General features: G+C 46.0%; 1 protein-coding gene across 1 annotated transcript in view; it reads right to left on the reverse strand.

The window, feature by feature from the left end:
- Positions 1-13,241, reverse strand: part of LOC138764600 (zinc finger protein 850-like) — a 41,132-nt gene extending 27,891 nt beyond the window's left edge. The window contains exon 1 of the mRNA XM_069940722.1: positions 11,949-13,241. Coding sequence (XP_069796823.1) covers positions 11,949-13,039 — 1,091 coding nt within the window. The 5' untranslated portion in view covers positions 13,040-13,241. The remainder of the gene's footprint in view (positions 1-11,948) is intronic.
- Positions 13,242-14,113: the final 872 nt, after the last annotated feature.

Here is a 14,113-nt window from a genome sequence, read left to right on the forward strand (position 1 = left end):
CTAACAGAAGGTCCAGCGTTCTCTCGAGTCGGGCCCTTAAGGAAGCTCCCTAATACATTCCACCCCTTCCAAGCCCTTTGTACTATGGATTCCCCAGACATATTCTGCACGTTAGTTATCTGGAATTTCCCCAAAATCTGCTCTTCCAATTTCCACTGACTATTTGGGAGCCTAAAATACAGGGTCATCAAAGAAAAGGCGCTAGAGAAGCTGACTGGGGCATGTAGTAACCAGATTAACATCGACTTCTCCAGTTCTGTTAAAACTGTGCCCCTCATCTTCTTCCCCCTCTCCTTTCCTCTAATTCCCTCTGCCTCCTTTCACAGAGCCAAAATCAATTCTCACCTTTCTTCTGGTCACCTGGAAGGATGTGGAAGCTGTAGAGAGATTTACCAGGATGTGGCTTGGATTGGGAAACCAGCCTTCTGGGGCAAGGTTAGCAGAGCCGGGACTTTTCTCTTTGGAGGGCAGAAGGATGAGAGGAAGCTTGATAGAGGTTGACAAGATTATGAGAGGCATAGATAAGGTGGAGAGCATCAGCAAGCACCAGAGGACATGTGTACAAAGTGAAGGGAGGGAAGTTAGGGGAGGCATCAGGGATACGTTTTTTACCCAGTGAGTTATGGGTGCCTGGAATGCCTCGCCAGGGATGGTGGTGGAGGATGAAACATTAGGGGCATTTAAGAAACTCTTAGACAAGCACATGGATGAGAGAAAAATAGAGGGTTATGGGGTAGGTTGGGTTTAGTAATAATTTAAAGGAATATATAGGTTGGCACAACATTGAGGGCCGAAGGGCCTGTACTGTGCTGTAGTGTTCTATGTTCTATATTCAATACCTTTTGTTTGTTGGCCTGGAATCCTCCCTCTCCCATTCTTCCATATTTCTCTCCCAATCTTTATTCAGACTGATGCACCATCAATAAATCCAAGTTATGTAAATTCACAGTAGAATGGAGCCACGTCCATGCTGGTGGGGAGGGGTCTGTGGAAGTCACCTTTATTCAGAGGTCTGTGGAAGAAACCACAGGTACAGTCGGCCAATGGGCAGTTAAACATACAAACAGTGGTTTTACCACACAGATGCCTACCAGCCTTTTGCTTAGACCTTGAAGGGCTCAGGCCTGAAACATGGATAATACATCTTTACCTCCTATGGTCGCTACAAGACCGGCTGAGTTCTTCCAGCATTTACTGAGGGTTTCTACTACATGTGCAGTCTTCCATGCTCCACTCGGTACAGAGTTTACCACCCACAAATGAGTGCTTTGTTGGGAAATTCATTGCTGCAACTTTCCCCCAGTGGAACTTGGAGAGTTCAAGGGATTGTGGGCAGAATAAAATTACATGTGTGTGTGTTTGTTGTTTCAGGCCAGAACTCTTAATCAAGAGCTAAATCGTGGACAAATTATTTCTCCCACGCTGAATCTGCTGAGTTCATCCAGCGGATTGTTTGTTTCTCCAAATTCCAGCTTCTGCAGTCTCTCATTCAGCTAAAGGATTTATTTGTGCTCAGTTGGACTTTATAACACAAATCACTCACTCTCCCTCTCAGGGTCGATATCGGAAAATAAAGAATCAAACACCAGGTAAAGGAGAGTGCTGCTACTGGTCTTCAATATATTTAAGACAGAGGTAGATGAAGAATCAACAAGCAAAGGGGTGAAAGACTACAACCCGTAGATAGTGCATTTGAGGCTGAAATCAGATCCTATATTACCATAGAACCGTAAAACACACCACAGAAAACAGGCCCTTTGAGTCTGTGCTAAACTATATTATTCTGCCTAGTCCCACTGACCTGCACCCAGTCCATAGCCCTCCACACATCTCCCATCCATGTACCTTTCCAAATTCCTCTTAAGTGTTAAAAATGAGCCAGCATTCACCACTTTAGCCGGCAACTTGCTGCAAGCTCCCACTACTCACTGCGTGAAGAAGTTCCCCCAATATCCCTCAAAAACCAAGGTTACCTCTGCCTATTAACCTTGTCTTTAATCCTGGCAAGAACATAAAAACTCTGTCCTCTCAAAATTTCTCCATTGATGGTCCTCCACTTACCTCACACATTCTTGCCTGAAAACAACTTACACCAATCCATTTATTCTAGATCCTTTCTCATTTCCTCAAAATTGGTCTTTCTCCAATTTAGAATCTCAACCCGAGGCCCAGACCTATTGGTTAATGGTCAGTTCCTTAGGAGTGTGGATGAACAGGGGGACCATGGAGTCCAAATCCATGCATTCCTTAAGGTCACCGTGCAGGTTTATAGGATAGTTAAGAAGGCCTACGGGACACTGGGCTTCATTAACGGGAAGATTGAGTTCAAGAGTCAAGAGGTCGTGTGCAACTCTACAGATCTCTGGTGAGACCCCACTTGGAGTACAGGGTTCAGTTCTAGAGGTGAAAAGTGAAGATCAAATTATTTTGAATCGTGGAAGAGTGTACCATGATGTTGTGCAGGGGGACTTTGGGAGTGTTTGGGAATGAATTGCATCAGGTTGGTTTTCAGGTGCAGTGAGCAATCAAGAAGGCAAATTTCATGGCAGCCTTCATTGCCGGAGGGAATTAATTTAAAAGCAGAAAAGTCCTGCTCTCCTTACTTGAGAATGTGTACAGGTTTTGGAGATGGTTCAGCACATTGATTCGGGGGATAAGGGGCTTCGTCTATAAAGATAGATTGAGTTGCCTCACTGGAGTTCAGAAGACCAAGAGGGGATCTTATATAGATCAAAGAATGTTACAATTCAGTACAATACAGCTGCCAACCTTCCCAAGCACCTCACAAACAGTCTATTAAAAGTCACTCTCATCTTTCGCTACTCCAAAGAAGAAACCTTGTTTCATATGGCACGTTCTCAAATCCAGACATCATCCTGGTAAATCCTCTCTGCACCCTCTCCACAGATTCTACATCCTTCCCATAATGAGATGACCATAATGCTCCAAGTGTGGTCTAATCAGCAATACATGCGGTTACCATCTTACTAAATGGTGCTTGAATTAATCCTCCAACCAATGAAGGCCAACACACCATTCACCTTCTTAATCACCGATTGCGTGGCAGCCTTGAGGGATCTATGCTCCTGGACCCCAAGATCTCTGTTCCTCCACATCATTAAGAATCATGCTGTTAACCACATACTCCACCTTCAAGTTCGACCTCCAAAAGTACATCACTTCACACTTCTTCAGACTGAACTCCATCTGCCATTTCTCTGCCCAGTTCTGCAACCTATCTATATCCCCGCTGTAACCTAGGACAACGGTCCACAACACCTCCAACCTCTGCGTCATCTGCAAACTTATTTACCCACCCCTCCACTTCTTCGTCCAAGTAATTTATAAAAATCAGATTATGTTCCATCTTCTACTACCATCTGCATTCTGCAGGCAAACCAATTCTAAATCCAAGCAGCCAAGGTTCCTTAATTTCCATGCTTTGTGACTTTCTGAACAGGTTTACCACGGGGTATCTTATCAAATGCTTCAATTTATATGCACCACTTCATGGGCTTGCCTTCATCAATTTCCTTTGTCACCTCCTTGAAAAACTCAGTTAGGCTTGTGAAGAAGAACCTGTCTCTCACAAAGCCACGCTGATTATCCTCAAGAAGACTAAGCTTCTCCAAATGCTCATAAATCATCTCCTTAAGAATCCTCTCCAATAGTTTGGTGACCACTGACATACTTATTGGTCTTTAATTCCCTCTAACCTTTCTTAAACAAGAGGACTACATTTGCCATTCTCCAATCCTCCGGCACCACCCGTGGCCAGTGAGGATGCAAAGATCATCGCCAACACTCCAGCAATCTCTTCCCTTGCTTCCTGTAATAACCTGGGTATATTCTGTCTGGTCCTGCAGTCTTATCTATCCTCATGTTTTTAAGAAAATCCAGCACTTCCTCTTTCTTAACTTTGACATGTTCCATCACATTGGCCTGATCGATACTGACCTTGCATTTTCCAAGGACCCTCTCCCTGATGAACACTTCATTTCAGACATCCAGGCAAGTTCCCCCCTTTATCCCTAACCAGTCTTACCCTCATTCTCTTCAGTTAAATGTAGAATGCCTTCAGGTTTTCCATAATCCTTCTTCCCAAGGCCTGCTTGTGCCCCCCTTCCAGCTCTCCCAAGCCATTTTTAAGTTCCTTCCTGAATACCATATAATTCTCATGTCCCCCTTCCTAACTTTTGCTTCCTAAAATGTGTGTATGCTGCTTCCTTCCTCGTGACTATGTCACACCTGTTGTCAACCACGGCTCTTTTCCATCTCATGAGGTCCAACCTACCGAGGACCATCCCGAAACATCCTCTGCATTTTTGCTTTAGGTTTTCCCAAGAACAACTGTCCCCAATTTATTCTCCTGTTCCTACCTTATCCCATGATAATGAGCCTTTCCCCATTTAAACACTTACCCATTTTGTCTACTCCTATCCTTGTCCGTAGCTAGGCTAATGGTGAGGGAGCTGTGGCCACTGTCTCTAAAATGCTCACCCACTGAGAGGTCTGTCACCTGACCAGATGAAAGACTTAAGAGGGACCTGAGGGACAACTTTTTCACCCAGAGGGTTGCCCATGTCTCCCAGAAGAAAGTACAGAAGCGGGTACAATTACAATGTTCAAAAGCCACAGTCAGATGTGTGGATAGGAAGGGTTCAGAAGGGTAAGGGCTAAATGCAGCCAAATGTTGTTAGTCCAGTTTGGTTGGCATGGAAGGGATGGGCTGATGTGCTGTTTGACTTGAGGAAATGCAGATGCTGCAATCTATGGGCAAACAATTGAGAAGCGACAACTTAATTGCAGTCCTGCCATCGACAAGATGAATTAATTAACTACAGGTATGAGCCACTTAATGTCCACGATGTGTTCTGAGAAATTGGGCTTTGTTTAATGTGGGCATTGTGTGAACACCATATTATTTAGCAAAGCTTCATGGGATACTGAACTTACGCTAAATTAAAGTGTTAATAATTTTTCATTTTTTAAAACTTCTATGCAAATACTTTCTTAGCCTATATCACACACAATTTAACAGAGGATCAGGTTCATCCACATCACTGTTCTCCACTTCCTCAGTGCGTTCCACGGGAAGAGTTTCAGGCGGAATAACCTCCACTGATGAACTGTCGCTTTGTGATGCCTGAAGGACCTGGCTGAGGCTCTTCCTGGGGTATATGTCCAGTGTCGTTTGCCTTTTCTTCATCAACTTCTTTATGTGCACCAAACATTGTCTGAACATTCCTCTCTGCCAGTGAAAATTGTTCATCCACTGACATCGGCCAAGTCCCATTTGGGATTTCTGAACTCCATTATATTATGGGACCACAGACAATGGATGTGCGGTCGGACATTGCCCGAATGGACTTTAAGCAGCGCGTACCTGTACTTCAATATATTAAACAACTCATTATTTTTGTTTTTGTTTTATCATCTTGCCACCAGTTATTAACTTTAAATCTTGGGTGCAGAATATCCCCAATTACTCATGAACCATTAGGGCTCTGGGCCCAACTACCAGCATTTGTCTTCCAGGAAACCCACGTTGTCCCAGGAGATGAGGTCATGTGAGCTTAGAGTGGTGGAGAATGAGGTCTACAGCATAGAAACACACCATCAGCCCAACTCCTTTTCCCCCAGTCTGTATTATTCCATTATTTTCATTCTCCCCATATTCCCTTTACCCTCACCCACTCACCTGGAGCACTCAGCACAACCGAGGGTGGTCAGTTATCCTACCAATCCACACCTGTTCGGGAAGCGGGGAGGAACGAGCTTTCAGAAGAAGTCCACGTGGTCATAGGGGTGTTGTTTCAGCTAACAACCTCCCCTGGGCATTACACTGAGGGGAAGCACATGCCTGCAGACCAAGTGTGCAGCAGGGGCTGGATGGCCTGGAGTTTGTCAAATGTGTTCAGGAAAGTTTTCTACATCAATATATAGAGATACCAACTGGAGAGAGTGCAATACTGGATCTCCTATTAGGGAACAAGACAGGTGACAGAAATATGTGTTGGGGAACATTTTGTCCAGTGATCATAATGCCATTAGTTTCAAGTTCATTATGAAGGAGAATAGGTCTAGGCTTTGGGTTGAGATTCTAAATTGGAGGAAGGCCAATTTTGAAAAAATAAGAAAGGATCTAGAATGTGCAGATTGGGACAAGTTGTTTTCATGTGCGACATAAGTGGAAGACCTTCAAAAAAGTATTTCAAAGGTGCAATTTGGGAGTATGTTCCTGTCAGGAATAAAGGCAAAGTTAGCAGGCGTAGGGAACATTGATTTTCAAGGGATATTGGGGATCGGTTCAGAAGGTGCATAACAGGTATAGGCAACAAAGAGCAAATGAGTACTAGAGAAATATAAAGAATGCAAGAAAAACCTCAAAAGAAACTTGGAAAGTAAAAGGAAGACATGAGATTGCTTTGGCATACAGTGTGAAAGAAAATCCTAAGGGTTTCTCCAGGAACATTCAGAGCAAAAGGATAGTATGGGACAAAATTGGTCCCCTTGAAGATCAGAGTGGTCAGCTTTGTATGGAGCCAAAAGAGATGGGGGAGATCTTATATGTTTTTTTTTTCCATCAGAATTCACTCAGGAAACAGGCACAGAGGGAAGGAAAGAAAACAAGCAGTGAGGTCATGGAACACATACAGATTAAAGAGGAGAAGGTGCTTGCTGTCTTAAAGCAAAGGTGGATAAATCCCCCGACAAGATATTCCTCAGACTTGGAGGGAGGCTAGTGTAGTCATTGCAGGGGCATCAGCAGAAATATTTAAAATATCCATAACCACGGGTGTGGTGCCGAAGGATTGGAAGGTAACTCACATTGTTCTATTGTTTAAAATAGGCTCCAAAGGTAACCCTGGAAATTATAGGTTGGTGAGCCTGACATCAGTAGTAGGGAAATTATTGGAAGGTGTGCTAAGAGATCAGATATACAAGTATTTGGAGAGCCAAGGACTGACTGGGGATAGTCAACGTGCCTTTGTGTGTGGTAGGTCATGTTTAACCAATTTTATAAAGATTTTCAAGGTTACCAAGAAAGTTGATGAAGGAAAGGCTGTGCATGTTGTTTACATGGAATTCAGTAAGGCTTTTGACAAGGTCCCACATGGGAGTGGCAGGCGGCGGCCCCAGTCCAGGCACAGGGAGAGCAGCAGCGGCCCCGGCCCCGGTCCGGGCGAAGGGTAGACGGCAGCGGCCCCGATACGGGCAGGAGCAAGGGGGAGACGGCGGCCCCGGCCTCGGTCGAGTGAGGCAGGCGGAGGCCCCGGTCCCGGCAGGGAGTGGGAGGCGGCGGCCCCAGTCCAGGCACAGGGAGAGCAGCAGCGGCCCCGGCCCCGGTCCGGGCGAAGGGTAGACGGCGGCTGCCCCGATACGGGCAGGAGCAAGGGGGAGACGGCGGCCCCGGCCTCGGTCGAGTGGGGCAGGCGAAGGCCCCGATCCGGGCAGAGAGTGGGAGGCGGCGGCCCCAATCCAGGCACAGGGTGAACTGCGGCGGCCTCGGCCCCGGTCCGGGCAGTATGGACCGACCTAGGAGGGGAGGCAGGCCCCTCCAGCCCGGGTAAGAAACCTGCATAGGAGAAGGCCACTCCGATATAAAACCTACGACCCAAGGACCTCGCTGCCACGTCCCAGCTTGCTCGGCCACGGCACACGAACCATGGGTGTAAAGGGTGGGGCCAGTACTGCGCGCACTGCACTCCACCTAAAAGCTCCTTTGCGCAGGCCCGAGGACAGGTCCACGTCCTCCCCCTCCACGTCCTCCCCCTCCACGTCCTCCCCCTCAAAAGATGCTCACAAACTCAAGCTAGCATGCTGGAACATCAGAACCATGCTAGACAAGGCTGACAGCCACCGACCTGAACGTCGGTCTGCCCTCATTGTCGAGCCTGCAGCTGACGTGGACTTTTTTTACCCCCTCCATAAATCTTCGTCCGCGAAGCCAAGCCAAAGAAGAAAGAAGACATGGGAGGTTAGTCAGGAAGGTTCAGCACAAGATATTCATGGTGAATTAGTGAACTGGATTCACCAATGGCTGGATGGGAGAAGCCAGAGAGTAATGGTGGATGATGCTTCTCAGACTGGAGGCCTGTGACTAGTGGTGGTCTCAGGGATTGGTGCTGGGTCCATTGTAGTTTGTCACCAATATCAATGATCTTGCTGATAATGTGACAAATTAGATCAGCACGTTTGTAGATGAGACAAAGATTGGAGTCATTGTGGATAGTGAGGAAGGCTTTCAAAGCTTGCAGAGGGAGCTGAACCAACTGGAAAAATGGGCTAAAAAATGGCAGATTGAATTTAATGCAGACAACCATGAGGTGTTGCATTTTGGAAGGACAAACCAAGGACATACACTGTAAATGGTAGGGCACTGAGGTGTACGGTTGAACAGAGGGATCTGGGAATAGATACATAATTCCCTGAAAGTGCTGTCAAAGGTGGATAGGGTTGCAAAGAGAGCTTTTGGCATATTGGCCTTCATAAATCAAAGTATTTAGTACAGGAGTTGGGATGTTATGGTAAAGTTGTATAAGATATTGGTGAGGCCAAATTTGGAGTATTGAGTGCAGTTTGGGTCACCTAACTACAGGAAAGATATCAATAAGATAGATAGAGCTCAGAGATTTACTAGGATGTTGTCCAAGAAAAGATTTACAGAGAAAGGTTTGACAGATTAGGACCTTATTCCCTGGAGCATACAAGAATGAGGGGACATTTGATGGAGGTATTTAAAATTATGAGGGGATGAACAGATGAAATAGAGATAGACTTTTTTCAGTGAAGTTGGGTGAGATAGAATGCAGAGGACATGGATTAAGGGAGAAAATTTTAGGGGGAACAAATGGGGAATTTTTCCACACAGTGTGGTGAGAATGTGGAATGATCTGCCAGGTGAAGAAGTGAATGTGGGCTCAATTGTAACATTTAAGAATTTGGACAGGTCCATGGATGGTAGAAGTATGGAGGGCTATGAAGTGGGTGCAGATCAGTGAATGGTTTGCCAAAGACTTCAAGGGCCAAAGGGCCCTGTTTCTGTGCTGTAATGTTCTACGGGAGCTTTCCCAAAGAAGCTGCACAGTTGGCGTAACACTATTGCAGCGGCAGAACCCCAGGTTTGAATCGCCACTGTTAGTAATGAGCTTGTACATTCTCCCCATATTTATGTGGGGTTCCTAAGGTTGATGCGGTTTCTTGCCACATTCCAAAGGCATACAGGCTTGGTAGGTTAATTGGGTGGCACAGGTTCATGGGTATCGTGCCGTGACTCTGACAGAAAGTGAGCTCCTCTCTGGGTGGCACCGAAGGCAGCAGGTAACATTGTCCGCAGGGATTTTTGTTTCTGGGGCTGGGAACCTGCTGATCTGCAGCACAGCACCTGTGGAGAAGTTGAGGGAGATGATCAGCACTGAAGATTCGGTGGATTTCCTGGAAGGGTTAACTGGAGGTCACAACATTTAAAAATTCTTTTTTTCTCTATTTTATTTCCAGCACAGGGGAAGCCAATTTCAGCCATTTAAGCCTGTGCTCTCTAATCACTCCCAAATTAACCTACAGCCCCAGACAAGATGGGGAGGCGACAGTGGGGGGGAGGAGGAAAGCAGAGCACCTGGGAAAACCCATGCAGACTCGGGGAGAAACATCTCACAGACAGCACCCAATTCAAATCCAGGACATTGGTGCTGCAACAGCTTTGTGCTGTCTGCTACACTAACCATTCTGCCTCACAGGTTGATCTCCCCTTCATGCAGTCGGCTGCCTGGTGTGTGCAGACCTCATGATGGGATCTGTGTACGTGCCATTAAACAAGATGAGCTCAGCAATTCCAGGATTTGGGCTGATCAAAGAATTAGGTGGTGGCTTGTCGGGAGCAACATTTGTCCCTTGCTTCAAATAGCACTGGAATGTCTTATATCCATGTCTTCTGTCAAGGGAGGTCATAGGACCAAACAACAGTAGAGACCAAGAATAAATCCTTGAGATGGAAGTGACCTGGGAGTCCCTCATTTAGGACACTGTCCTGTGGCAGATTTACCATGATAAGCATGCCAAGGAGGTTGCAGAACCAAATTCGTGCAAGATCTGGACCACTCCTTACCTTCTTATTTGCTGGAGAGGTAACACATGCTTGGAATGCACCAGCCTCAATAAGTAGACTACTTGGCTATTGTGACAGAATTGTGTTATTATTAATCTTTCGTTATTATATATATATATATATATATATATTTCTTAGTAAAGTTATTCTGTGGGTTGGATTCAGGTTCACAGACACGTACACACAGAAACCATTTTGAGAGATGAAATGTCTACTGGTTCATTGTTGGTTGAAGCTGTGTAAACAGCCATAAAACCTGGAGTGCTTGTCTAGTGAAATGTTTACTCAGAAAAACACCTGTAAAATCTGTTCAAACAGACAGGCTTTTACTTCAATGCCCTGTGCAGCCAGAACAGAGGCATTGCTTTTGGTAGAGAAAAACTTCAAACAAAATCAGCAGTAATGTCATGTCATGTGATTTTAACTCTCCAAAAAGGCATCTTTAATATTCCATGAGTTTCATCTGAAGTCAGAAGTTCAGTAGCCTTCAGTGAGGGAGGTACTGTTGTGTTGCGTTCTCGTCATGGGAGGTATATGGAATCAGTGTTTTTGAAGAGAAAGAGCCACTTCACTATCTCTTTGTCAAAATAGGGCAGTTCTCTCATATCCCATTTTAAATGGTCACTTGTGACTTACCCAATTCTGGGTAAAAAGCAAGCAAGATCATTCTTGTTTCTGGATCATAACCATTGTGATGGTTACTTCATCTGACTCATACCCGAGTTTGTGAAATCGTCATGTGAAATATAGATTCCGGAACCTCCTTGCGAGAGAGGGAAATCATTCGTATGAAGAAACAATTCTCTGAAAACAAATCTACAAAGAATTTGTGAGTTTGAGAACTTTTGAATGGCAGTTTGAAAGACTGAATTTTAACACAAAAGTTTTCTGAAAATGAACTTTAAAATCATCTCTTCAGAATTATGCCTGAACTGTAATGGTTTTGAGATTTGCCATACACATGCACACATACACAGTGGGGTTAAGTTTCAAGTTAAGTAAGATTTTATATTATTAATACAAATTATTGTTTTGAAGATACCATTGTCTTGGTGAATTTCTATTGCTGCTGGTCTAGATTATAACACGATCATCAATTTCATTCCCTCCAGATTCATAGCGGACACAGAGATAGATCACGTAGAGAGGACTTTTCCAAAGACCCACCTGGAGAGTTCTCTGCCAATGAGTGGCCTCCACCAGTTCTCAAGGGACAGGTTTTAAAGGTAGAGTGGAGTTTGTTAGCCCTTCCAGCATGGTCTAGGTGGAGGGAAGGGGATGGGGTGACTCCTGGAGGAGATCTCTCACACACCACATGGCAGTTATGATGCAGCAGTGTTAGGTTAAATGACTGGAATTGGCTTCTACTGTGCTGTAAACAAATATTTTTAAAAGAATTGAGAAGCTAATCACGCCTCCTAACAAAATAAACTGCTGCCAGCCTTGTATCCGCAGCTTTGGTCAGAAACTCTTTCCCCAAGCTAAGTCGTCTTTTCTGGACATTCTGTCACCCAGCACTATTCCACACCCCACACCCTCCCCCCACCGACCCCCGAACAATCTTGTAAGGTTCCTGGCCAGGTAACATCCATCTGGTCCACCAATCTCAGCGGGACATTTTCCAGACCCATCTTTGAACATTCATGTCTACGATGAATTCCACTCACACTTCAGCTTGGCCTCAAAATATCAAGAGGCAAACATACTTTATTTGGACAGCTTTATTTAAAAGCGACAGACCTCAATGAAGTTCGTGCTCAAGTTGCAGCTTATGGACATTAGCAGAATTAAACTCTGCCAGAATGGTGGAGAATCTGTTCTGGATAAGTGCCACAGTCACTTGTGGACACGCAGATGTGAATGCAAGTTGGACATCCGAGTGAACCCCTTACCACACATAGAGCAGGAGAAGGGCCTTTCCCCAGTGTGAATTCGCTGGTGCACCAACAGAGTGGACGAACAGGTGAAGCCTTTCTCACATACAAGACAGAAGTACAGGCCCTCTCCAGTGTGAACGCGCTGGTGTCTCAGCAAAATGGAGGATGAAATGAAGCCCTTCCCACAGTTGGAGCAGGAGAATGGTCGCTCTCCAGTGTGAACCCGGCGGTGCACCAGGAGGCTGGACGAAGAAGTGAAGCCCTTCCCACAGGCTGGGCAGGTGAACGGCTTCTCCCCGGTGTGAACCCGCTGGTGGGTCAGCAGGCTGGAAGATTGAGTGAAACCCTTCCCACACACCGAGCAGGAAAAGGGTCGCTCCCCGGTATGGACCCGTTGGTGTATGAGCAGATGTGACGACTGAGTAAATCCCTTCTCACACACAGAACAGGAGAATGGCCTTTTTCCAGTGTGCACGCGTTCATGCACCAACAGATGAAATGAGCGAGTGAATCCTTTCCCACACATGGAACAAGTGAAAGGCCTCTCCCCTGTGTGAACTCGCTGGTGTGTTAGCAGTTGAGATGATTGGTTGAATCCTTTCCCACACATGGAACAAGTGAACGGCCACTCACCAGTGTGAATCCGCTTGTGCACCAGCAGCTTGGACGAATGAGTGAATCCTTTCCCACACACAGGGCAGGTGAAAGGCCGTTCTGTCGTGTGAACCTGCTGATGTCTCCGCAGATACTGCGAGCTTTTGAAACTCTTTTCACAACTGGAACAATTAAATGTTCTTGTATCGGTGTGAACCTGGTGATGTGCTTTCAGTTTGGATGACTCAGTGAAACCCTTATCGCACACTGGGCAGGTGTACGGCCTCTCCCCTGTGTGGATTCGCTGGTGGGCCAGCAGGTGAGATGAACGGGTGAAACCCTTCCCGCACACGGAACAGGGAAATGGTCTTTGTCTAGTGTGAAGGCACTCATTAGCTTCAAACTGGGATGGGTAATTGTACCCATCCCCACAGTCGCTGTATTCACTCGGATTCTCCATGGTTTGAGTGTCCTTGTAATCACCAACTTGAGGCTTGTCCACACACAGAAAAGGTCACTCGTTTCTGTAAAGTCAAATGATTACTCAGGCACTATAAAACAATCTCCACAGAGCACCAAAATGGTCCCATCCTATGTTGGTAGGTCTCTGTGACTTAACAATACCTTCCCCCCTGCCCCCAACTGCCAATGCTCCAGACAAAACGTCCTGCAAAAGGCAGTAACAGAAATCATCACTGCATATAGAGAAGAGAAATTCAGAACAGGCAATTTACATTTTGTCTTCCAAAGATGGAGATCTCCATCCCACACAATCTTCCTTCATGCTACTCCTCCAACACTCTGTCCTTCCAACAGACCTCTCCCTCCTCTAAAGGCATTCACTTTGGCGCGGAGCAGTTCCACACCTGGAGCTTCCCATCTCATAGAGGGTCTGAGATCGTGGCCAGTATGGAGCGGTGGTTCTTTCTTTTCATATTTTATTTACAATTTTTCAAACACAAACAGTGTCAACAATCCATAATAATAAAAACTCAATACATTTTCCAATTATATATAAGCTTCACTGTCAAGTCCAATTCCACCCCACCGTACCTCCTTGACACCCCCCCCCCCCCAATTAATACATCTGGAGACAAAATTAAATAATTACCCCAAAAGAAAAACAGCAACAATAAAGTAGCCCTCATCCCTATTCCTGTAGTGCAGTGGCTCCCAAACTTTATCAGGCTGCTGTCCCCTTGGCATCCAGGCCACATCCCGAGCATGCCTCCCCCCTCCCATACAACAGCACTGGGTGGGAGGTGGTTAGTAGTGGGACTGAGCAAGGGGGGGGGGGGAGCTTGTGGCAGTGCTGAGTGGGGTGGGAAGTTAATCTCAGCGTTGAGCGGGGCTGGGGGGTTTAGTGTCAGCCCTGAGGAAGGTGGGGGGTGGTGGCAGCATTGAGCGGGGGGGGGGGTGGGGGGTTAGTGACGCCAGTGCAACATGGCACCCACCGAGACCAGGCTCTCGTGAGAATGCCTTGTTGCTGTTTATTTTAGGACTCCCATCTCCGAGTCTGGCCAGAAAATTACTG

The sequence above is a fragment of the Narcine bancroftii genome, chromosome 5, assembly GCF_036971445.1.
Source record: "Narcine bancroftii isolate sNarBan1 chromosome 5, sNarBan1.hap1, whole genome shotgun sequence".
Taxonomy (NCBI): domain Eukaryota; kingdom Metazoa; phylum Chordata; class Chondrichthyes; order Torpediniformes; family Narcinidae; genus Narcine; species Narcine bancroftii.